The sequence below is a fragment of the Ovis aries genome, chromosome 1 (genome assembly GCF_016772045.2).
Source record: "Ovis aries strain OAR_USU_Benz2616 breed Rambouillet chromosome 1, ARS-UI_Ramb_v3.0, whole genome shotgun sequence".
Taxonomy (NCBI): domain Eukaryota; kingdom Metazoa; phylum Chordata; class Mammalia; order Artiodactyla; family Bovidae; genus Ovis; species Ovis aries.
This window is the reverse complement of record NC_056054.1, coordinates 92052816-92079102: the sequence shown is the minus strand read 5'-3', so window position 1 is coordinate 92079102 and position 26287 is coordinate 92052816. Positions and strand designations below refer to the sequence as shown.

Sequence of the window (26287 nt, the reverse complement as noted above, 5' to 3'; positions counted from 1 at the left end):
CCCAAGGAGAGGGAGAGAGATGGGAACCAGCCCGTCAGTGGAGCAGTCAGAACACATACATTTATTAAGTTCTCATTTTATATGAGCGTGGGTTAATGGTGCCCCAAAACAATTACAATGGTAACATCAGAAATCAATGATCACCAAACACAAATAATAATAATGAAGTTGGAACTAATTACCAAAATATGATACAGTGACTTAAAGTGAGCAAATGCTATTGGATAATTGGTGCCAGTAGACATGCTCCATGCAGAATTGCCACAAAACAATTTGTAAAGCAAAGCACTATAAAATGAGATCTTCCTGTATTTAGGTGTAACCCGGACTTTGTGTTATTATGAAAGGAGCATGAGATTTTGGTCCAGAGAGCCTTAGCTTTGCATTAACAATTGGAATGCTTTGGGCAGAATACATCTCTCCTCAGAGCCTAAATTTTCTCATTTGCAAAATAAAGGTAAGGTACTCCTTGCCTTACAGGGTTTTAAGAACCATCAGATAGATAATATTTGATAAGTGCTTTGGATACTATAAAATGCTGTATGTAAGAAGGTTGTTCTCTTTGTAACAATATATTTAGTGAAGGTACCTGAGCACTCTAGGCTGCAGTTGTGTTTCCATAAGATTTGAAGTAGGATTTCCCTGGTGGTAAAGTGGATAAGAATCTACCAGCCAACGCAGGGGCTGTTGTTCAGTCACTGAGTCATATCTGACACTTTGTGACCTCATGGACTGCAGCACGCCAGGCTTCCCTGTCCTTTACCATCTCCTGGAATTTGTTCAAACTCATGTCCATTGAGTCAGTGATGCCATCCTCTGTTGTCAGCTTCTCCTGCTGCCTCCAGTCTTTCCCAGCATCAGGGTCTTTTGCAGTGAGTCGGCTCTTTGCATCAGGTGGCCAAATTGTTAGAGCTTCAGAATCACTCCTTCCAGTAAGTATTCTGGGTTGATTTCGCAGGTTCAATCCCTGATCTGGGAAGGTCCCAGATGCTATGGAGCAACTAAAACCAGTGCTCCACAACTGCTGAGCCTGAGCTCTAGAGCCCACGAGCTGCAACTCCTGAAGCCTGTGCACCTAGAGCTGGTGCTCCGCAACAAGAGAAGCCACCACAATGAGAAATCTACACTGCAATGAAGAGTAACCCTGCTCGCAGCAACTAAAGAAAGTCTGTGCACAGCAGGGAAGACCCAGTGCAACCAAAAATAAGCAAATACTTTTTTTTAAAGATATGAAGTAAATTTACCACTTATTAAGTAAATTCTGTCAGGTGAATTTCTGCTAAGTCAGGGATATATCTTACAAAAGTGTGTGTGTGTGTTGAGAGCTTGATGAATGTATCAGCATATTCACCAACCACAGATGGCTGTTCTCAGGACTGAAATCCTGAGAACCTTGACTTTCCAGATCCTGCAAGACTTCGTTGTGTTCTGCTAGGGTGGAAAATAGTCATCAGTGGTCCAGTCAGAGAAGAACACTACGTGTTGAGAGAATCCAATCCGCAGGAAGATTTAGAGAGTATTGCAATGCAATTCTTGGCCTACCACAGATATCTTGCCTAAAATCCCAGGGTAAACACTGAAGGCTTCACCTGTTATTCACTGTCAGTGCCTAAAGCTATAAATAGGTCTACAGCTCGTCTGTCTCCTTTTAGAGGAGAAGGGTCAAATTACAGGGGCAAAGCAGAATAATAAAATGAACGTCAGCGTGTTTTACAGTGTCAGTCGGTCGTCCCTCCAGTGTCGTGTCTCTTGCTTTCTGCTGTGCTGCCCCAGCACACAGGATCCCAGCACAATGCCTCTGTTGAAACTTCCAGGTAGGTGTGCAGAAGTGTTTGGAGAGTTCAGTTCTTTTGATATGCAATCGTTCCTTTAACTATCATTTCAGGTCTGGGAATCCTTTATTTGGGGTTCATAGTATTTTTAATTAATACACTTCAGGAAGAGACAAGACAAGGTTTTCAAAGGGTTTCTGGTGTTTAGTTTTAGGAGGGAGGTAATCTAAAACTGTGCCATGTAGTAGCATCCTTGATGATCCTGATGGAAAACCATGTAAGAGATTGATTATCTAATCTGTTAGTCTAAACAAAACCTGTGCTGCCACACTTCCGAGAAGGGTCATAAATAATGTCTTTAGCAATATTATTAGCTGAAAATCCTGAGAATAACAGCAGTTTTAACCCAGTCTGTATATTCTGATGGTTCACAATCCAGGTTTACACACACAATAATTTTCAAAATAATAATAAAAGTCTTTTTCATTATAAAAGTAATACACGATTCATGTGAAATAAAAGAAATTTCACTGAAAAATAGAAGTAATAAACACTCATTCAGAGAAATTGGAAAATCTAGAAAAGAAGTAATTTTTTTAAAACCCAAAATCCCCATCATCTAAAGATAACACTTTTAACATGTTAGTGTTTTTCTTTCAAACTATATTCTTTGCAAGTGTAAAGAATTAAAAAACACACTCACAGTTGAGATTATATTATACATGTGACTTTGTATCCTGTCCTTTTGGCTTCACATGATAACTTAATCATTTATCATAGTACTCTAAACTCTTCCTAAACATCTCTTTAAATGGTTCTATAATATTTCCAATTTTCTTAACCAATCCCTAGGTTCTCTATGACTTTTTAAGTATAAATATGCTCTGACAATAATATTTGTACCTAAGCTTTTTCCTCACTAAGGATTATTTCAGTAGAATAGATTCTCAGAAATAGCTGCTTGGTAGGTGTTACTTGTTTACCAAATTATCTATTTTCATTTACTTGCTACCAGCATGGTATAAGATTTTCCATCCCTCTTGATCATGTTTTTAAAAATCACATTTTACAAAGCGGACTTCTTTAAAATTATAAACATAAATTTAAAGAGAGAAGTTAGAAAGGAAAAGAAAATGAAGAAGTATATGATGACTACATCCCCAGGGTTTTCTAATGGCAGCAAGTTGTAGAAAAACGGAAGAATGAGCTCTAATAACACATCCCACCACCCCCCTTCCTTGTACCAACCTACCTATTTCTATTCCAAAGCACTGATTAGTAGCCATGATTTCTGAAAGTTGTTCACGTATTTTATCTTGTTCTATTTTACTTCATACAGCTGAAGGAAAACGTGAGTATCTGGGGCTATTTTCCCTGCCATTTGCCAAAGTATCAATATTTTAAGGATACCATTCTTTAATTCAGAAATATGAATATTTTTCAGCAGTGTTTATTAATGATATCATTGAAAACCAACAAAGATTTATAATGACCATAGATCTTCCAAAGCATAGCAAATGAACTCATGGATTTTCCTGACTCAAAAAAAAAACCCACAAAAACCTACATTTTTGAAAAAGACGCTTAGACATTAGCTAAGGGGATCTACTGAGTCCTGCCTTAGTAAACCCTCTCATGGTGAATTTTTGTGATCAGATAACATAAAATCCCATTTTTAAAATAAAATTATAACTTTTTATGTACACTACCTTCCATCTCAAATCAGACTTGTCCTTTGACCGACTAATAGTACTCATGATGCCTCTGAGTTCCTCTGAGATGTGATGTGGCAGATGAGAGGCCTACGACCCATCTTTCCTACATATTAATAAAGCACTGCTGAGAAATAAGCATGTTTTTCTGGACCTGTTAGGTGAAAAAGCAAGCATGATATTCATTTTCTCAAGAGTCTTGCACTTCCCATGTTAATAATAATAATCCCCAACTTCTGCATAGTACTATGCAGTTTCTTGTTTAATGTTTATTAAACAAGTCTCTGAAGTGGACATTGTTGTTATTAACATTCCTCTTTTATGATGATGAGCATTGAGGTTCCTAGTGATGGTATGATTTGTCCAAGGCCACCCAGCTGTCACAGATACTTTTCCCCACTTGTAGCCCAGGGTTCCTTCTGCTTCACCACTCTTGTTTCGGTCCTCTTCCCTGCTGCTGCTGCTGCTGCTAACTGCTTCAGTCTTGTCCAACTCTGTGCGACCCCATAGACGGCAAGCCACCAGGCTCCCCCGTCCCTGGGATTCTCCAGGCAAGAACACTGGAGTGGGTTGCCATTTCCTTCTCCAATGCATGAAAGTGAAAAGTGAAAGTGAAGTCTCTCAGTTGTGTCCGACTCTTCACAACCCCATGGACTGCAGCCTAGCAGGCTCCTCCACCCATGGGATTTTCCAGGCAAGAGTACTGGAGTTGGGGGTCCTCTTACCTATACTCTGTCTAAATGTGGATGTCCTAACCTCAAGACATTGCCACTCAGATGTTCCATTATCTCAAACATGCTCAAAAAAGAACTCCGCGATTATCTATACAAACCCAAGGGAGCCCATAAATTAGGTTGTCACTCAATCTTATCTACTCACCTTTTGAAATATCAGTTTCACCTTTTTCTTTCTCTAATCACCACCACTCCCTAAAGTATTTTTGGAAGGCAGAGCTCTTGAATTAGGAATCAAATTTCAGCTGTGTTACATGAAGGTAAAACAATTGGTTGATTTAGTGGAAGGAAATATCAATCGTATAATTTTTGGTGTTAATGTAAGCTACTTCTTGAGAGCAGAGTTTCTACTTTTCGACTGTCTATAGTGACTTAGGGAGATACAACCTTAGTAGAAAACAGTGTTTAAAGACATGAAACAAATAGACGTGTGCAGTCCCAAATAATGGATGCTTGTTTTGGAAGAGCCAAATCTCAAGCAAGTAGGATTTGCTTCTTGGGGCTCTGTTTCCATACTGTACTTCCTGAGGCCTCCCAAAGCTCTGCCACTGACCCATCATGACAAATCAGTTGCACACTCGTCTTCATCCTCCTCCTCTTCATCATCATAGCCAGCAGGCCTATTTCCATTTGCTCTGCATGGTGCATGAAACCTCTTCTGATTTCTGCTTGTCATTGATCCTTGAGGTGCATGTGCTTGCCTGTGACACTGCGGGAGGAATGATACTATTTCTGGGAAACAGTTGGCTGTGGGATGGGGAGGCAGTCTCAGGCCATCAAATGCATCAACTTGGTGTTTTGTTTGTTCCTTCGTGGATCATGGCGCTTGCCAAAACAGTAAGCATAGCATCCAACGATGCTTTTCAGTTTCAGGAAGTGCTTGAGTTTAATGAGACAAATAGATGCATGAAGTTCAGCCAGCACAGTGGGCTTCTCCGTTACTCTGCTGTGACGAGCCAGGTTTGAAAACTGGCTGACCTGACTGTTAGAGTTGGTGAAGTTATGAGTCAATTACTATCATTTCCAGTGTATGCTTCAGCCTATACTAAGCCATACCATTGATCACTTTCTTAATAACCCAAAGCGAATTCGAAATACCAAATATCTGTCTGATCAATGGTACCGAATCATATCATTCAGTTTAATCGGGTGTTTTATTTTCCTTCAAAAAATGCTTTAAAAAAGCGTTTTCATAGACATTATCTCACCTGATGTCACAAGACCCTTGTAAGGTTTGTAGGTAATAGTATTGCCACTTTATAGATACGGAAACTGAAGCAGACGAAGGTGTAGGAGTTGGTAAGTACAGAACAGTACTTGAATACATTACACTTACCTAAGTTATAATTGAAAATGTGTCATTTTGGAGACTTGTATAGATGTCAATGGGGCAAGAGTGGGGGATCTATCTTTATGCCTGCAGTTTGCTTTGTTATTACATAAAGAATGTTTTTGTCTGCTACTATTGCTCCAAATATCTAACTGTATGCCATTCTCATTATTTGCTCCCTGCTCTTTTCTGGAAGTACCAAGAGATTTTTATAATTATTGCGTTGACTAGAAAGTTCATTAAGGTTTTTTCCTGAGATCTTATTGGGCCAGCTCAATATCAGAGGTAATGACTACTCATACGGAAACAACTGGGTATCTGGAAAATAGAATGGCACTTAACAGAAAAGCAGATACTTGATGGCATCACCACCCTATACAATAAAACTGGTTCTCTTTTCTCCTAAAAGTCTTGGGGTTGTTCATTGCCAAGCTAAAGATCATTCTTCCACCCATTGTAAGAATGGGAAAATTACAACATGTAAAAGTAAACTTGGCATTCCAAAGATCATTTATTATGGAAGCTACATGTCCACAAGAAATGGGATTCCCAAAACGGGGCAGTAAATTTTAGTAACTCCCTCCCCTGACATCACCAAGATGTCAGGATTTGAAAAAAATGAGGTTGTGATGTGTGACAGCAACACAATTTCTGTCTTAGGAGGAAGAAAGGCTGTAAAGTACACATTTATTTCTCAAAACTACTGATATCACTGGCTCTCTTTAGTAAGAAAACACCAAAGATCAACAACCCTACAACATCTTTATTTTACTTGTTTATTTGTCCATGCCCTGCAGCATGCAGATCTTAGTGGCTTGACGAGGGATCAAACCTGTGCCCCCTGCGTTGGGAGCCCAGAGTCTTAGCCACTGTGACCACCAAGGAAATCCCTCCACATCTTTAAAACCATCAGAAAAATTCTACCAACCTAATGGGAAGAACTATGCTGCAAGGTTACTATGAAATCAAACTTAGTCCCACCAGAAACAGGTGATCTTAGGTCCTAATCATATAAGAGCCCAATCCCATCTTTCAGTTCAGTTCAGTCACTCAGTCGTGTCCAACTCTTTGCAACCCCATGAACTGCAGCATGCCAGGCTTCCTTGTCCATCACCAACTCCCGGAGTTCACTCAAACTCACGTCCATCGAGTCGGTGATGCCATCCAGCCATCTCATCCTCTGTCGTCCCCTTCTCCTTTTGCCCCCAATCCCTCCCAGCATCAGGGTCTTTTCCAATGAGTCAACTCTTCGCATGAGGTGGCCAAAGTACTGGAGTTTCAGCTTTAGCATCATTCCTTCCAAAGAACACCCAGGACTGATCTCCTTAGAATGGACTGGTTGGATCTCCTTGCAGTCCAAGGGACTCTCAAGAGTCTTCTCCAACACCACAGTTCAAAAGCATCAATTCTTCAGTGCTCAGCTTTCTTTATAGTCCAACTTTCACATCCATACATGACTACTGGAAAAACCATAGCCTTGACTAGACGGACGTTTGTTGGCAAAGTAACGTCTCTGCTTTTCGATATGCTATCTAGGTTGGTCACAACTTTTCTTCCAAGGAGTAAGTATCTTTTTAATTTCATGGCTGCAATCCCATCTTTAGGACCCTCCTAAAGTGTGCTGTGGGCTTCCCTGATGGCTCAGACAGTAAAGAATCTGCCTGCAATGCAGGAGATGCGGGTTCAATCCCTGGGTCAGGAAGATTCCCTGGAGGAGGAAATGGCAACCCACTCCAGTATTCTTGCCTAGGAAATCCCATGGACAGAGGAGCCTGGCAGGGTACAGTACATGGAGTCACAGAGAGTCAGGCACGACTGAGACTAACACTTTCACTTTCAAAGCATGCTGTAAGTATCTGACTTGTGATTCTGAGAATGAATTTCCTAGCTACCCACACAGAAACCCACTAAAGAGAAAATAGGTATTAAGCGCCATGAAGTTTCTGGCACACTTGTCAGAGAGCAGGGCAGACATGTCTCCAGGGCAGTCCTTAGCACTGTGCCTTACATGTAGCAGAAACCGTTAGATGAGCTCTGAGAAAGTGCTTGAAGACTAACACATGAAAACCTCTTCTAGCTATTGATGATGCAATGCGTAGCTTTGCTGAAAAAGTGTTTGCCTCTGAAGTCAAAGATGAGGGAGGCCGCCACGAGATTTCCCCCTTTGATGTGGATGATATCTGCCCAATTTCTCAACAAGAGATGTTTGCTCACATGTTCCATCTGGAGGCTCAGTCCACCCCTACAGAAGGCAGGAGGTAAGCGGTGTAAGGGGAATGCTTCGTACCCTGGGACACATGGAAGGGGAAGTGTCAAGACCAATGGTTCACTCTGAATGATGATTCAACTTGGAGGAAAAACTCTGCCAGAACTAAAAATCCCCCCATCCACCCAGACACACACACACACAAACACACTATATCCTAGGGCAAAGTGACAAAGACTAAAAAAGAAGAAAACAGTGGCCTTCCTACCTTCATCCTCATCTGCCTTTAGCTGAAGCCTCCCTATCCACCCAAAGCCCTATCCAGGTGGCTCAGTGGTAAAAAATCTGCCTGCCAATGCAGGAGACATAAGAGACCTGGGTTTGATGCCTGAGTTAGGAAGATCCCCTGGAGAAGGAATTGGCAACCCACCCCAGTATTCTTGCCTGGAAAATTCCATGGACAGAGGAGCTTGGTGGGCTACAGTCCATGGGCTGCAAAGAGTTGGACACAACTGATCACACACACATCCACCTGAGCAAGAGGAAATGATCTACCATGTGATTACTGTGATTATTCCAAAACAAAGTGGGGGATGGCTGCTGTGCACACATTCAATTTCCACACTATCAGTGTAGAAACTGGAACTCAAGAGACTCATCTTCAGACTCTGTTCTTAGTCAACCTTACTGCTGTGCTCCCTGACAAGAATCCTTCTCCCTGGCTACTCTGACCTCCAGGCCTCAGGGATACAGCCCTTTATTTTTGCCCTCATGTCCTGCCCATCCTATGCTTGCGACGGACCCATAGTTACTACCTTCCCTGAACAGATCCCTCTCCGCAAACTCTATTTTCCCTTATTTGAATCACTCTAGCACTCACTACCTGTTGCTGTGTGCCACAGTTTAGTCTTCAAACTTACTACTGACCACTTACTTGGAACTCCCTCCTCATAGCACTCCCCTCACTACCCAACTCCCCCTTCCCAGCCAGCTTCACTGGGAAAGATTGTTCTGCTGTCCTTCCCTTCATTTGATGTCTTTAAGGAAAGAACGGGCTTCCCTGGTGGCTCAGCTGGTAAAGAATCCACCTGCAATGCAGGAGGCCTGGGTTCGATCCCGGGGTTGGGAAGATCCCCTGGAGAAGGTAAAGGCTGCCCACTCCAGTATTCTGGCCTGGAGAATTCCATGGACTGTATAGTCCATGGGGTTGCAAAGAGTTGGACATGACTGGGCGACTTTCACTGTCACTCTCAAGGAAAGAACAGTAATCCACCTCCTTTAGTATCCCCTGTAAGACCTAACACAGGGTATGTGCCAAAGTAGAAACTTAATGCAGACATGTTGATTTGAGGAAGTAACATTGAGTAAGCAACTTAAAAGTTCCAGGTACTGTGCTAAGCATTTTCTAGGCATTAAATCTCACAGAATTCCTATAGAGTAGACGTTAATACACCATTTTTTTAGATAGAGAGACAACTTCACAGAATTTAAGGGACATGTACAAAATGGCACAGGTACTAAGTGACACGGCCTGTGCTAATGCAACACCCAGACTGGCTGTTCTGCACTGTGCAGAACAGTGTCGTGCTGGGAGTCTTCTGGCATATTCCCTAAGGCCCACTATTCCCAGGAGAAGAGGAACACTTAGGTGACACCTCCTTCCATTTGGTTAGATCGTATTCCTGACTCCCAGCCCACATGGAATTTTCACTGTTTGTCTTCAAAATAAAATTGTTTCAAAATGATAAAACATCAAATTTATCACTATGAAACTCCCAATGAAGATAAAGTGAAATCTTTTTCTTTTTCAATTTCAAACTCAGAAAAAGGCGCTTCTTCGGACGGAAGACTATTAGTTTGTCCGTTCCACAAACTGAAACATCTTCCACCAAACTGTCCCTCATCGATGAGTATATTTCTTCGTCTCCCACCTACCAGACTGTGCCTGATTTTCAGAGAGTGCAGATCACTGGCGATTATGCCTCTGGGGTGAGTTGCTTCTTGCCTCCCAGATGTAGCTGCTGGGAGATACTCAGCTTGATTGTCTCAGCTTCTTTTCTTCCTCCCCTTCCTTTTGAGGAAGGTGTTAGCTCACTTGCCCTTTGTTATACTTCATTATCTCATTCCAATAGCAATATGCTATGAATTCGGGAAATATTTTATTTTACTTTTTTTTGGATGCGCTGGGTCTTCATTGCTTTGCACAGCTTTTCTCTAGTTGCAGCAAGCAGGAGCTACTCTTCATAGTGGTGAGCAGACTTCTCCTTGTAGCTTCTCTTTTGTGGAGCACTGTCTCTAGGCACAAGGGCTTCAATAGGTGCAGCACACGGGCTCAGTAGTTGCAGCTCTTTGGCTTAGATGCTCTGCGGCATGCAGAATCTTCCCATATCAGGGATCGAACCCGTGTCCTCTGCATTGGCAGGTGGATTCTTATCCACTGTGCCATCAGGGAAGCCCAGAAAATTTTGCTGAAGTATTGCTGATTTACAATGTTGTGTTAATTTCTGCTGTATAGCAAAGTGATTCATATATATATATATATATGAACATACTTATGAATATATATATGAATATATATTTTTTTCCATTATGGTTTATCACAGGTTATTGAATATAGTTCCCGATGCTATACAGTAGGATCTTGTTGTTTACAACATGCTATGACATATTTCTATTTTGGTTTGATCATCTCACATAATTTCTCTTCCTTTATCTCATTTGCTTGCCCATGAGAATATGCAGTAGAATGTGGCTGCATATTGTGTGTTACAGAAAACAGTGGACAAATTTTGGCAAAAGAACCAACAAGAGTAGCTACTGATCTAGTCTCACTGAGGTATCATAGAGCAAGACAGGGAGCCTCAGGAAGGCATGGAGGCTCTTGGTGGAAACATGTACCCAGAGCAGAACTTGGATGGATAGAAGGGCTGCAGGTAGCATAAACCAATCCAAGAAAACAGCTCAGCAGAAAGAGAGGGAGAAGAGGAAAGAAGCATGGAGAGACTGAGAAAAGAAGATGAGAGAGGGGTTAGAACATTCTCATGGGGTTATTGTTCTTCCACCAACCGTCTTCTCCAATTTCACTGCAGATGCTTACACAGTAGATTACTATTTGAAACAGATACTAGTATGCCACAGCGATAGTAAACTCATGTTGCAAACAACTTGATCTGCCTGTCCTGTCCAGAACAGTTGTTCAATTAATAAATCTTTGCCACATGAGCTTGCAGAATCAGCATCATATTGGTGAAACTTCTGTTTAGCCATCAGTCTATGCTCCAAATATAGTTTTAATGACCAGTCCTAAGCCCTCTTATCATGTAACTGACCCACTTAATGTCAGTCCCAAGATATTTAAAAGTGACAGAGCAATCTGAGACAACCTAAAGGGGTGGGGTGGGGTGGGAGGGGAATTTAAGAGGGAGGAGATACACATATACCAATGGCTGATTCATGCTGATGTATGGCAGAAACCAACAGAACATTGTAGAACAGTTATCCTCCAATTAAAAATAAACCAAAAAAGTGACAGAGCAATGAAACGGACACTGTTTTTGTTTATTTGTTTTCTGTGTGGTAACATGGGTGCTCTACAAGTGGCAGAAATTTTAGATGCTAGATAATTGAAATGAAATGTTTGGTAGCAATTTGGAAGAGTCCAAAGTTCCATAAAACCACCAATATTAAGAGACAAACTTGATCCCTATGTGCTTAGTGGAAATGAAAACAGGAATGAAAAGAAAGAAGATGAGAAAAAGGACAAGGTTCGTAGAAGCTGGGGAGTAGCTTCTCCTCCTATAAAAGCTGGAAGGCACCTGAAACCTTGGCCTAGAGTTTTTAAAGAACCAAGTATGTGGCTACACCTGTTGGCTGAAGGTGGCTAAACTGTTGAGCTGCACTTCACCTGGTCATGGTCTGTACCTGACCATGGTCTTCACCTTCATAACTGAACAGAGAGATAAAGGGGGGAATTAGAGTTCCCAAGGCCACTCATCCCAGATAAACAACAATTCAATGTTATCAGTCCTCATTGAGCACCTTCTCTGTGCCAGGCACTGTGCGCTAAGTGCTGAGATGCAAAGGTGAATAAGATCCAGCTCTTGTCCTCAAGGAGCTGATCGGTAGTCTGTTAGACGGCAAAGAAACAAACATGCCCTTGGAAGCAGATCCCTTAGACCTAGTACCCCTGTCAGAATCTCCTGGCTAAGGTCAGCAGGTCTTTAAAAAGAATTCAACTGTTTAGGATCAATAGCTGGACATCAAACCATCAGGGGCAACCTTATGTTGGGGTTGGTCCCAGAAAGTCGTCAGGCTCTGATTATGAGCATGCAATGATTTCAAATTACAACTTCTTGGGCATGCCAGGCCTGGCCGGGAGTCAGGTATGGGGCAAGAGAAATAGACCAGTTTAGGAAATTTGCTGCAGTTCTAAGAAATTTTTACTCTAAAATCTTTCTATTTGTAATTCCAGATTAAATTTTCTTTGAAACCATCCCAAAGAATGAGTTCTTACAGGATGATGCTCTGTCGGTCTCTAGCTACAGAAGGCAGTGTGTGCATGGCAGGGTTTGACGGCCATGTGACACCTTATTCCTCCCCCAGTATTTCCCACACTGACCAGCAAGTGGTTTGAGTTCTCAAGTTTGACCAACTTTGTCTTTCAATTGAGGTACTATCTTCAGAAGTGCATACTTATAATGTTTGTCACCAGGAAGAAGTATTTTCCGTGTTAGAATGGGTTCTTTTCATCATATTTGCTGGATGATTGCTTATATCTAACAAAAACCAAAAACAAACACGGGACTTCAAGGAAAGACTCATAGGACAGATATGCCTTGGTAGAAATAGAAGAGCTAGAAAAACTTCTGAACCTGCTCCTGGAGGGAGACCCAGGGTCCAAGTCAAGTGGGAAGCAGCTGGGTGGGCAGGGGAGGCTCAGCAGGGCCAGCTCACCAGGAGAGCTTGCCAAAGGCAAGCCTTACCCAATTCTGCAATTTTTATAGGTGCTACTCTGAAATTTTCTTGGTAGGTTACAGTTGAAGATTTTGAAATGGTTTGCAAAGGTCTTTATCGGGCATTGTGTATACGGGAGAAGTATATGCAGAAGTCATTTCAGAGGTTTCCAAAAACCCCTTCCAAGTACCTGAGGAACATTGACGGTGAGGCTTGGGTAGAAAAAGAGAACTTCTATCCAGGTAAGTAATTTTCTTATATAATTTCTGGAATATAGTTTTAGGTTTAACTTGTTATTGTTCAGTCGCTCAGTCATGTCCAACTCTGTGACCCCATGGACTGTAGCCCACCAGGCTCTTTTGTCCATGGGATTTCCCAGGCAAGAGTATTGGAATGGGTTGCTGTTTCCTTCTTCAGGAGATCTTCCTGGATCAGGGATCAAACCCAAGTCTCTTGCATTGGCAAGCAGATTCTTTACCACCAAGCTACCAGGAAAGCCCTTAGGTTTAACTACTAATGATTAAATGTGCTCCCATGGTTTTAAGTCTAAACCATAAGTTCATGGTTTATAAACTTAAGGTTATAAGTATAAACAGTTTGAAGTATCATAATCATCTTCAGCTCCATCCTCTCTTCTGCCCCAAAATGCCCAATTATCTGATTCAGTCTGTATAATATCTCTCAGAACCTCCTCTTTTCACCATTCCCCGAGCCTAAATTTAGGCCCATATTTCTCTTTGTCTGGCTCATTGCAGTGGCTTCTTAATTACCCTGTTAAATGCTAATCTTGTTCTCTCTCAGTTCATCCTCACTTTGGTACCAGTTACTATAACACAAATCCAAGCACATCCTTCTCCTGACAAAAGTCTTTAATGCCTCCTCCAACAAAGTTAAGTCCAGTCTTTAGACTGGCATCAAGGCCTACACCACATCTGGCTTTCTTCTGTACTGTTTTTTGTTTTTTTTTTTTAAATTAAACAAATACTTTTTTTTGGCCATGTTGCACAGCATGTGGGATCTTAGTTCCCCAGTCAGGAATCAAATCCATGCCCCCTCCAAGTGTGGAGTCTTAACAACTGGACTGCCTGGAAAGTATCTATCTTTTATTTGTCTATTACTTATTTATTTTTGGATTTGCACACTCAGTTCGGTTCAATCGCTCAGTCGTGTCCAACTCAATCTATTTATAAACTTCCTTCTTTATGCCTTTGAGCTTTTTGTTCTGGTCGGAAGCCATTTAGTTCAGCACATTCCTGCGCCTGTGCTGTCTCCACGCTGTTCCCTGTGCCCCACTGCCCTTCCCTTCACTTTTTACTATGTGTCCCCGTATCCAGATCCAATGTCATCCTTCAAGGTATTGCCCAAACATGATCATTTCCTGCCTCCCTCTGGATAAAAATAAGCTACACGTTTTGACTTTCCGTAACATTTTATTTACATGTCTCATTTTTGACTTTCTGTCTAGTATTAAGTACATATTTAAACATAATCAAATTTCAATAATTTCACAATTTAATAATTTCCATAGTATAATTATATCATAATTTATGTAATCAATTCCTGTTTTTAAGCACTTACATTTCTGACTTTTAAAAATTTACTTCCAACAAGGTTACAATAAGCATCTTTATCATTAATAAATCATCTTTGTGCAGTTGCTTTTTATCTTTAGGATTAGGCTTCTAGAACTGAAATTTCAGATGAGGCAAATATTTAAGGTTTTTTAACTATCAAACTATGTTGTTAAAGATTTCCACTTCTAGAACCTCTTCTCTTTAATTCCTTTTATTATTAAAATCATATTAAACATGTATCCAGTTTGATAACTGGATTGGTTTGTTCATCTTCTATAATATTGACATTTAGGTTGCTTGTCTCACCTTTGTTTCTCCTAAATTACATTTTATATCTCTAGTATATTTAAGTGCAAGTATTTGAAAGTTGATATTTGACACAGTAATGTACTATTTTATTTCTTTCGTGTTCCTTATCTCTCAGCTTTGTGTAGAAAATATGCAAGCTTTTTCTTTCTATATTATTTTTCTTACTCTGACCTTTTAGTCATCACTTGCAAACAGCAGATTTTCTGATGTCTTGGACACATACTTGCTGAAAGTAAAAGGAGTGCTCTAAAGGCTATAACAATGTGGAATTTGTCCTCAGCTTTCTGAGGTTGAAATTGTTAGCAGTGGAAAGAAGGGGACTTTCATGCACATTATCCCTTCTCAAATCCTTTAGCAAAAATTGCATCTGCTTTACAAAGTGGGAAATATAAGTAAATAAGAATTATGTTTAGAATTTATTTTATATTTCCATTTGTATTAAAACCACTCTAGATGGAGTACAAAGGATTTTAGGGCAGGGAGACTATTTTGCATGATACTATGAGAGCAGATACATGTTATTATTCATTTGTTAAAATTCATAGAATGTGCACTACCAAGAGTGATCCCTAAGGTAAACACTCTGGACTTTGGATAATAATAATGTGTCAGTGTAGCTTTGTTGATTCTAACAAATGTACCATTCTGACTGAAAATGTTGATAGTGGGAATGCACGTGTGAGGATAGGGGTATATGAGGACTCTGCACTTGGTGCTCAATTTTGCTGTGAACCTAAAACCACTCTAAAAAATTAAGTTTATTAAAAAATAGCCATTCTAAATAAAGACCGATAGAGACGGTTTAAATAAGGGAAAAGTCCAAATTCTACTTTTTAACTCTATTTTTATTTCTATGCAATCATCTCATATGTTAATAAAATACTCTATCAAGAAGTCTTTGATAAACAAGTTTATTAAATAATTAAAATGATTTGTAAGTAGTGTAGCAAATTAAACAGCATTCTAAAGAACTTGAAAATCATTTTTGCACTAGATGAAATGTTAGGCTTATTTTATACTACTACATTAGTCACATTTGAAAAATAATGTAAAAATGAACTTTAGCTTAGCTTTGGATAATTACATATAGAATTCCAAACAAATGAAATCTTATAGTATTTAATTTTGGCTATTTTTATGTGGTCATTCATTCTATATGCTGATATATTATTGTGTATTTCATTGAAAAAGTCTTTACCCCTCCTATGAAGAAGGGAGAAGACCCTTTCCGAACAGATAACCTCCCAGAAAACCTGGGTTATCAGCTCAAAATGAAGGACGGTGTGGTTTACGTCTACCCTAATGAAGAAGCAGCCAGCAAAGATGAGCCCAAGCCACTTCCTTACCCAAATCTGGACACCTTCTTAGATGATATGAATTTTTTACTTGCTTTAATTGCCCAAGGACCTGTGTAAGTGTTAAGACCTAAACTACTGCTACTGTTACTACTACTGATAGTAAGACTAAGGATTTATGAAGAGCTTACTATGTTCAAACACACATTAAATGCTTCATATGCATTGTTTCTTTCACTCTTCATAATCATTGTATGAGGTGGATATTTTTTATACCTCTAGATTAATAAGCTGAGACTTTGATGAGTTGAGTAATTTGCCCAAAGTCACACAGGTGGCTAAGCCAGGATTTGAACCCAAATCTTCCCTCATTATCATTTATGTCCAACTTTGATGAAAAGACTAAGTCCTTGGAACCCAACACTTTTCAAATTAGATGAATGCAGAATAAGTCAGTTCCATTTGGAAACAAACATAATTGTTTGTGATAAAGGTGATAAGGGTACTGATGGTTTTGAAACTGACTGTGTTCCTTAAATGTCTGAAATTTTTTACAATTAGTGATTTAATTTTTCACAGTAAGACCTATACCCATCGGCGCCTGAAGTTTCTCTCCTCCAAGTTCCAGGTCCATCAGATGCTCAACGAGATGGATGAGTTGAAGGAGCTGAAGAACAACCCCCATCGGGATTTTTACAACTGCAGAAAGGTAAACATGTTTGCTGCTCAGAGATCATTCCTGGACAAAAACATTAATGCAATTATTTCGTGAACAGGATAAGAAAGATACTGTTTTTCTGATTAATGTAAAATTTCTACAGATTCAGAGGAATTTAGTGAAAGCAAATAGATCATGTCTAAAAGATGCAAATGCCTTTCCTACTGTTTTCCACATAGACAGGGTTACCACATTATTGCCATAAAAGTTATACTTGTCATCAACAACCAAAATAACAAAAACAAACAAAACCTCAAAAGCCACTCTTCTAGGATTTAAAAGGTCTTCATTCTAGTCTTTTTCTTTCTACTTCCTGACTGTAAAACATTGGGGGAAGTGATGAAATATTTCTGAGTTTTGGTTCCCTCATTTGTAAAATTGGAAAATACATCTGCTCAATCTAGCTCACAGGAGGATTGTGAATATCAAATGATCCAAACCTTGTGGAAAACTAGTCAACTACAAACATTTCAAAGACGTGCTCTGGTCATTTAAATGATTGCAAGGACGTGGGGGTAGGAAATATATGAACAGAGATTTGGGGCCAAATTGTGGCTCTGTCATCCGTATAAGCTTGGGCACATTGCTTAATCTATCAAAACTTCCACTTATAAAATTGTTCTTATAAAAATACCTAACTCATAAGTGTCATCTCTGTACCATGAATGCATTATTTCAATCCTTTCTCCTCTTGGGGCTGAAAACTCTGGCAACTACTTCACTTCTAGCTGTGTCTCAGGGGTAGAAAATTGTCCCCAAGAATTTTGTGTGGATCAAATGCAGGAAGTAAACTGGATGTTACAGATATGCAAGAGAAGCAGGCAATATTATTTCATCCAGCCTAAACGTTCACATTCTTACAAGGGCACAAAAAGGTGCTCGTGTTCATTCTTGCTTGACCACCTATACCAACTGTCCGGTCACACCCCTATCATTTACTCCTTTCTCTTAGCACAGCGGGATTTGTGGGCACTGTAGCCTCTAACAGAGCAGAATAACGAAGCGTTACGGATTGTTGGTTTTTTTTGACCTGAATGTACACACAGGTGGACACTCATATCCATGCAGCTGCTTGTATGAACCAGAAACATCTACTGCGCTTTATTAAGAAATCTTACCAAATTGATGCTGACAGAGTGGTCTATAGCGCCAAGGAGAAAAATCTGACCCTAAAGGAACTTTTTGCTAAATTAAAAATGCATCCCTACGACCTGACTGTTGATTCTCTGGATGTTCATGCTGTAAGTTGATAACGTCAGTTTCATCTAATACTCAGAACCCACATGCATTTCTCCTACAAACACTCCCTTCTCAGAGCTCTTTTAACCATGTGGGCTTACCGCGCTGACAGAAAGAACCCATGCACAATTTCAAGGTTCTCTCGTTGTCAGCTATCCTGTATTCCATTCTTGGAGCCTGAGCCCTTCCCCTCATACCAGGCCCCGGTTCCTTGCAGTCATTCCCTAACTCTCTGTGTCCAGGCAGCTCTGATAAGGATATACTTGTGTTCTTGTTTTCTGATGCAGGGACGTCAGACTTTCCAACGTTTTGATAAGTTCAATGACAAATACAATCCCGTAGGAGCAAGTGAGCTACGGGACCTCTACCTGAAGACAGACAATTACATTAATGGGGAATATTTTGCCACTATCATCAAGGTGAGGGGGAACCAGCCAGATCTATGGTACCTGGCCTGATTCTTGGGGAGGGGGAAGAAGAGAGGGAAGGAAGGAGGAAGGAAGGGGGGAAGGAAGCAGGGAAGAAGAAGGGGAAGGAGGAAGGAGGGGGGAGGGAGAGTGCTATCACTTGGGTCAGGCACTACGCAAATGAATGGGGTCATTTCTTGTGAAACATCCACTGTAATGATTTTTGAAGACCTTGATTCCAAGGACAGAGAAGCTGAGGGTGTGGATTTGGGATTAAGGCCCTGGTTCTTCTAGACTTTTGGAGTTGTAAGTTCGAGAAGAGTCAGGATCAGAACCTGCCCTGATCTTCATGACACTTGAACATTAGGAGGCAGAAATGACAGATGCAGTTGGGAGATGTGTGTTTCGGGAGATAAGGGTCACATGAAAGTGGATTCGTTTGCAGCAGTGCCTTGGGATCGCATCATATGTAGTCCGACGCTTTCTCTCTGTGGACTCCATCAGGTCCCATCAGTCTTCCATTGCAACTAGATGCCCCTCCCCTCTCACTCTCCTTAAATCTTAACCTTGATAGTTCTCCTCTGACTTCCTTTCTCATGACCTCTGTTCTAGAGGTCCCCTAAACCTAGAGGTCTAGACCCTTAGGACCTAGAGGTCCTAAGAAGGTTCCTGTCCCTAGACCCTTAAGATTCCTCTCCCTAGACCCCACAGGTATCGACTCCTGAGGGACTCCTCTCTTGGCTTTGCAGGAGGTAGGTGCAGACTTGGTGGAGGCCAAGTACCAGCATGCCGAGCCCCGCCTGTCCATCTATGGCCGCAGTCCCGAGGAGTGGAGCAAACTCTCCACCTGGTTCGTCCAAAACCGCGTCTACTGCCCCAACATGACATGGATGATCCAGGTCCCCAGGATCTAGTACGTAACCGCTCACTGGAAACCCTAAAGCCTGCCTCATCCCACCTGCCCTGACCTCCTCCACACGAACAAAGACCAGGCAGCACATCTGGACAGATACAAGCTTTGTTGACAGCACTCTGCTGGGTCCCCGGTGGGTGCCTGGTTTTGTCCACTCTAGGTTTAGCACTTTTAATCACAGACAGGAGTTAGGAAGATCATTTCAGTTCAGTTTTCTAACCAGGTTGTTTTTTTAAACAGGGCACTTGATGCAGATCACAAAATAGCTTACTAAGAATGATTAAAACTTAGCTAGGAGAAAAACTACGTACAGTTTACTATACGTTTCTTTTCTCTCGGTCCTCTTCTCTGTGTCCAGCTCCTTCTTTCCCAAGCACATCTGTACTGGGGTGTAGCTTTCTTGTATCAGAACTTCAACTACTGTCTGCTGATTATCTCATCTACGAGTGCTCAAGTTCTCCATAATCAATGAATATTTATCAATGGTATTATCACCTGCTAATTACTCATTGCCTTCAGGAATATTCATATCACTGATCTTCTATCTAACTTAAGTGTTGATGTATTGTCTGGCCATCTGCCTCCGTGTTCTGTGTGCCCTGTGACAATGTAGAGCTTTATCCTCTCTCTTTACCAAAAAAAAAAAAAAGGAACAGTTAAAAAAATTATTGTTTATTATTTGATTCTTGGTTCCTCTGGGTCTTCGTTGCTCTGTGTGGGCTTTCTCCAGTTGCAGAGAGCAAGGGCTACCCTCTAGCTGCAGTGCATGGGCTTCTCATTGGAATGGCTCCTCTTGTGGCAGAGCACAGGTTCTAGAACATGTGGTCTTCAGCAGTTGCAGCATGTGGGCTCAGGAGTTGTGGCACATGGACTTAGTTGCCCCAAGGCATGTGGAATCTTCCTGGACTAGGGATTAAACCTGTGTCCCTTGCATCGGCAGATGAATTCTCATTCACTGTAACACCAGGGAAGTCTCCAAAGAGTAACCTTTTGAATGGAGTAAAACTTCCTGTCTAATATCATTAAGACAGAGAGGCAGTAAAGTGTGGTGGTCAGAAGCGTGGGCCCTGGCCCTGGGCTGGCTATACTTGAATCACGACTCTACCAGTTAATAGCTGTGTGACCTTTGGTAAGTTTCATGACCTCTCTGTGCCTTAGTTTCATCATCTTTAAAATGGGGTCATAAGGGTACCTAATTTATTGTGTTGTTATGAGGATTAAATTAGCTAATACTTCTGATCACTCAAAAGAGTAGGTGGCAAATATTGAGTGCTGTATAAGAGTTTGTTAGATTGCCTCTGGCTACAGCACATCAGAGGTGTTCCTGATAAGCATTTATTTCATGTTCACCATCTTGTATACCACGCACAAAAAAATCATTGACCCTTTCATGACACAGTTCCCATGTTCTTCATTCTCTGTCTGGCCTTAGCTGTGAAGATTTAATTTTTTTTTTTTTTTTTTTTTTTTACCACAGAGCGTTCGTAGAAGATACAGTATAGGTGCATGTGGTCCAGCAAGAAATTTATACCTCCTATGCCAAACCTAAGGTCCCCTGGAGAAGGAAATGGCAACCCTCTCTAGTATTCTTGCCTGGGAAATCCCATGGACAGATGAGCCTGGTGGGCTACAGTCCTGAGGGGTCACAAAAGAGTTAGACATGACTTAGAGACAAAACAACAACAAATGTCAAACCCAAACTGAATCCTTCTTTATGGGTAACCAAGAAGAAGGTACCAGGGTGGACCTAAGATGGAAACACTAGGTCTTTTCTTAAACACGGCATTTGTCCCTTTGCTTGTCTTTGGCCTTTGCTTTGAACTATCAGTCCCCAAATCATCTCCTCCTAAATTCTCTTCATTCCTGCCTCTAGTGATGTGTTCCGATCTAAGAACTTCCTTCCACATTTTGGAAAGATGTTGGAGAATGTTTTCATGCCAGTGTTCGAGGCCACCATCAACCCTCAGGCTCACCCAGACCTCAGTGTTTTCCTCAGGCACGTAAGTATGACCCTGTGGGCCTTCCTAAAGCTGCACATGAACCAGCCTGCGTACCTAGCCATGATGAATTCTTGATGCTTATCTCTGACATTTGGTCCTTGCCTCTGGGAGCTGAAAGTGTCTGTCTGAGGGCCGGGTCTCTGCATTCAGACTAAACCCATTGCCTGTTCATTTTTCCTGACAGATCACGGGCTTCGACAGTGTAGATGATGAGTCTAAACACAGTGGCCACATGTTCTCCTCCAAGAGCCCTAAACCCCAGGAGTGGACCATGGAAAAGAACCCATCTTACACTTACTATACCTACTACATGTATGCAAACATCATGGTGCTCAACAGCCTGAGAAAGTAAGTAGATGAGAACTGGAAAGAGAATCTATCTGACACGCTTCTTTCCTCATACACTTGCACCCTCGGTGGTTGAGGGATGCTGCCAGTTGGCCCAGAGAAGAAATTTATTTCCCTTGACTTTTTCTTCAGTGTCCTTACTTATCTGGGGAGGGGTATGGACATTTTGAGTCTTCCCTAGTGGCTCAGATGGTAAAGCGTCTGCCTGCAATGCGGGAATCCTGGGTTCAATCCCTGGGTTGGGAAGATCTCCTGGAGAAGGAAACGGCAATCCAATCCAGTACTCTTGCCTGGAAAATCCCACGGATGGAGGAGCCTGGTAGGCTACAGTCCATGGGGTCGCAAAGAGTCGGACACGACTGAGCGACTTCACTTTCCTATGGACATTTAGGCGTCTTCAGTAACTTTCACAATTCCTTTTCTTTGGAAGTTTAGGAATCTACACTTATCACTGTGCAATTTATGATAAAATTGCATACATTTTGCCCATCTTGGTATATCTGAGCAAGGAAGAAATACAGGACTATTATAAGGGGGTTTTCTGGAAACCTTTCCCCCCTAAAGTGTGAGTAGCAGAAAAAATGACATGGTGATATTGGTAAACTTTGGGTGGTAACTGAAGATGTTTCTGTTCAAGTAATCAAATCTTAACTTTCCTCCATAACCTCATATCCTATATTGCCTCTTTTTCCAAAAACTCTGTGTTTTAGGAAGTGTTTTTGGGCTTCCCAGGTGGCTCAGTGGTAAAGAATCTGCCTGTCAATGCAGGAGATGCAGGTTCAATTTCTGGGTTGGGAAGATCCCGTGGAGAAAGAAACGGCAACCCACTCCAGTATTCTTACCTGGAAAACCCCCATGGACAGGGAAGCCTGGTGGGCCACAGTCCATGGGGTTGTAAAGAGTCGGACACGACTGAGAGACAAAGCAGCAAAGATTATGAATTGGAATTGTCTGGTTTGCTGAATCCTTTGGATGCCCCACTCCCTTTCAGAGTGTTAATTTTTCCTACCAGATTTTCTGTAAATCACTTTAGGCCCAGAATGGTTGTCAGGTTCTGGTCAGTCACCTGTGATTCCTATAATAGTTCCATCTCCCTAGGGAACGAGGCATGAACACGTTTCTGTTCCGACCTCATTGTGGGGAAGCTGGAGCTCTCACTCATCTCTTGACAGCATTCATGACAGCAGATAACATCTCTCATGGCCTGAATTTAAAAAAGGTGAGTTGGAGGCTCTCTTCTCAACCTTAACTTTTATGTGGGAGCAAGAGGGATAGCTTTTTCCTCCTTATCATTTTGTCACAAGTCATTATCAACACTGGGATCAAAATAAAGGAGAGCAAAAAATATTTTTGAGATCATTTACTGCGTTTCATTTTACAGTGGTCCGGAGAAGTGAAGGAACTTGCTCAAGATCACCTAGCTAGTCAGTGTCAGGGAGGGGTTAATGCAGATCTTCTACTTTTCATTTTAGAGCTCTGACAAGGGATAAATGCGAGGCAGCTTGGCCTACCTTCAACTGGTTTTTGCCAGATTTCATGTTGTAGCATGTTTCGAATGCCTTTTTTGAGAGTCAGAACTTTCTTGTAGAGAAAAAAAGTTTCATGGTGAATTCTTTTGCCTGAGATGGACCATTAACTTAGACAATTAAAACTTAAACAATTTGGTTTGACTCAACGTTTCTGAAAACTGATCTCATAAATTTATTTTAAATAGTATTTATATTTAAAAACTATTCTTTTTCTTTTTTTTTACAACAGGATTTAAAGAATAGGTGATAATTTTGTTGAAAGCCAAAACCTGAAGTAGATCATGGGGTTTTAAAATTTCTAGTTTGCATACCTTTTCCAATATTTTAAAATATTTTTTTCCACTTTTCCTTTTCAGAGTCCTGTGTTACAATACTTGTTTTTCTTAGCCCAGATTCCCATCGCTATGTCGCCATTAAGTAACAACAGCTTATTTCTAGAATACGCCCGAAATCCATTTTTAGATTTCCTCCAGAAAGGGCTAATGATCTCACTGTCTACAGATGACCCAATGCAATTCCACTTCACCAAGGTACACATATGGAATTTTGAGCAATACAAGTATATTTTGCTGAACTGTTATTTACCATCTAGAATTTTGACGTTGAATCAATGATATTTCACTATTCTTTTGTGCAGGATGTGTGTTATTTCTTGTAATGCATCCCTTTTTCTTTCCCTCTTTAAATAAATAACCCAAGGAGCCCCTAATGGAAGAATATGCCATTGCTGCACAAGTCTTCAAGCTGAGTACCTGTGATATGTGTGAAGTGGCAAGAAATAGTGTTCTGCAATGTGGAATTTCTCATGAGGTAGACCTGCCTTTGACTGATTATCCTTCTGAGTCTGGAATTTGGTAACCTGAATATTGAAAACTTAGTTGAAGAAACACTTGTTGAAAAATTATTTCAGGAATCATGTGCAGTTACTATGGACAGGGTCTAGAAAGAATTATTCTTTCTCCAGCCAGGACCTGTGGGCAAGGAAGATAAAATACACTTATTTCTCAGCAGATCATGCACATTGAGGCACTGGATGAGTGTGCTTAGCGGTTTATTGTTTGCCTCTTGCCTGCAGCTAATATAAGGAAGGAATCTTTGTGGAAGATGTAATTATTGTCCATATCAGGGTAAAAAACTGACAACAATCATTCTGTTTCCTTTTTTCTTATAGGAGAAAGCAAGGTTTCTGGGCAACAATTACCTTGAAGAAGGCCCTGCTGGAAATGATATCCGAAGGACAAATGTGGCCCAAATCCGCATGGCCTATCGCTATGAAACCTGGTGTTATGAACTTAATTTGATTACTGAAGGCATTAAATCAGGAGAATAAAACAAACAAAATAATGACATGGGTGAGATTTTCATTGTAAGGTATAAATAGCAATGGTCACTAGTTAACAAATCCCTACTATAAGCCAAAGATTGTATTAGATGTTGGTCCATTGACATTATTTCATTTAATGCTTTGCACAACTTTATAGATATTATTGTCCCCATTTTGGGGAAAATAAGTAAACTGAGATTAGTAACCTATATAAGGATATGCCTAGTAAGAGGTCAGAGAAGACAATGGCACCCTACTCCAGTACTCCTGGCTGGAAAATCCTGTGGACGGAGGAGCCTGGTAGGCTGCAGTCTATGGGGTGGTGAAGAGTCGGACACGACTGAGCAACTTCACTTTCACTTTTCACTTTTATGCATTGGAGAAGGAAATGGCAACCCACTCCAGTGTTCTTGCCTGGAGAATCCCAGGGACGGGGAGCCTGGTGGCCTGCTGTCTATGGGGTCGCACAGAGTCGGACACAACTAAAGTGACTTAACAGCAGTAAGAGGGAGCAATGGAGACCTGGGTCTGTGTGATTCTAGAGTCTCCATGACTTTCAGGCAAAATAGTTATTAAGACAAGGCAAAAATACAAGCAAATGATTAGTTATAGGGAGAATGCAGACTTTTGGTTTACAGAATGGAACTTGCTAAAGGCATTTAGACCACTGAAAAGTCCTTTTGACAGGATACAGCTGAAGAGTGACATTCTTAGACAAAAACAGGGGTGGTGTAACCCAATATAGAAAATCTGTAATTATGATTTGTTATAATTAGGGAGAATTTATCTTACAAAAGGATTCTTAGTTCTAAGAATGTAATTCACAATTAAGTTATACTCATCAGTAGTGTACATTTTAAATGATTTCATTTACCAAAAGAAAAGTTACACCTGTAACTTTTTAGAATCATTCCTGTTACTCAAGGTCAAGTGGAATTCCAATTAACCAGACTATACTTCTATACACATGCAGTTGTGTTGCCATCTAGTGGTTGGGCTGATAACTTCATTCACCTTATTCAATAAACAGTTACTGACCCAACACCTAAAATATCAGTCAGGTATATACCTTGACAGAAAAGGTATAAGGAATAAGATCTCATTCTTTTATAGACTACAACTAGTATCAAATTGTTCGCAGCATGACGTTATAGCATGAGTAGGTACAAATGTTAAAAGGAGCATTTTGTGAAATATCTTGGAAAATAAAGACATTTCAAAAGGAAAAAAAAAATTAAAAGCAAATTCCTACATGCTTCCACATTCTGTACAGGTGGTCGTAAGCATAGGTGTGATTCCAACAACATGTTTGTACTAGCCCTGGTGTAAGAAATCTCTCCCTGGTTTCTGAAGTTGAAGTTCTCTTTGCTGGGTATTTTTAGGTCCCTTAGACAACCTGATTTTTCTTTTACCTTGACCTCCTTGTTATCAAAATAACACAAACTGCCAAATTAAACTTCCTATTCTCAGATTTAAAAAGGCATGAACTACCATTATGTGTATCTCCATCTTACCCATGAGAGGGCAGTAGAATACATACACGTCATTTATTACATCCATAGAGAGGATGAAGATGAAGATTTGGTTGCACATTTAGTACTTGGAATTTGATCTACTCATTTTGGCTTATAATCTTCCTGAATGCGAAGTTTGGAATAAATCTGAATTTTGAAATAAATTTCAAAACCACACTATTTTAGCCCAACATTTTATCTTAATTGTTTGGGGAGTTTTCTAACTACACAAGGATTTTTTTGGTGGTGAGAGGAAGGGGTCCTATCATTGTTCAAGATTTACTACAAACAATATCCACAATATTCACTTTTATTTCCTCATTGAGAAGTGATTAAAAATGTCTTGACATTCCTTCCCTCCCCGACCCCACCATTATAGAAGATAATTCCTGTTTTATTCCCCATAGCTC

The 26287-nt window shown here is 40.7% G+C and overlaps 1 protein-coding gene across 4 annotated transcripts; it reads left to right on the top strand.

Moving 5' to 3' along the window:
* The first annotated feature begins 1717 nt into the window (after window positions 1–1717).
* On the top strand, window positions 1718–24380 carry AMPD1 (adenosine monophosphate deaminase 1). 4 transcript variants are annotated; one of them, XM_004002357.5, is made up of 16 exons: window positions 1718–1814; window positions 3112–3123; window positions 7626–7806; window positions 9578–9743; window positions 12784–12949; window positions 15782–16001; window positions 16465–16594; window positions 17650–17844; window positions 18130–18261; window positions 18999–19162; window positions 21036–21162; window positions 21347–21510; window positions 22609–22729; window positions 23396–23569; window positions 23739–23849; window positions 24211–24380. In XM_004002357.5, exons 1-16 carry the CDS (start codon window positions 1793–1795, stop codon window positions 24367–24369), a joined length of 2244 nt encoding a protein of 747 aa, XP_004002406.2. In that variant the 5' UTR covers window positions 1718–1792; the 3' UTR covers window positions 24370–24380. The 4 variants fall into 4 exon arrangements, with proteins under 4 accessions (XP_004002406.2, XP_004002407.2, XP_060269227.1 ...); XM_004002358.5 differs by lacking the exon at window positions 3112–3123; XM_060413244.1 differs by lacking the exons at window positions 1718–1814; window positions 3112–3123 and adding an exon at window positions 3376–3980 and having other exon boundaries at window positions 7266–7806.
* The last annotated feature ends 1907 nt before the right edge of the window (window positions 24381–26287 follow it).

What these genes read in the sequence shown, in the direction of transcription:
- AMPD1 (XM_004002357.5), top strand. Translation starts at nt 1,793, where the DNA reads ATGCCTCTGTTGAAACTTCCAG. An exon ending in CTGGCGATTATGCCTCTGGG is followed by an intron (nt 9,744 to 12,783) that starts GTGAGTTGCTTC and finishes TTTTCTTGGTAG; the next exon opens with GTTACAGTTGAAGATTTTGA. An exon ending in ATTTTGCCACTATCATCAAG is followed by an intron (nt 18,262 to 18,998) that starts GTGAGGGGGAAC and finishes TTGGCTTTGCAG; the next exon opens with GAGGTAGGTGCAGACTTGGT.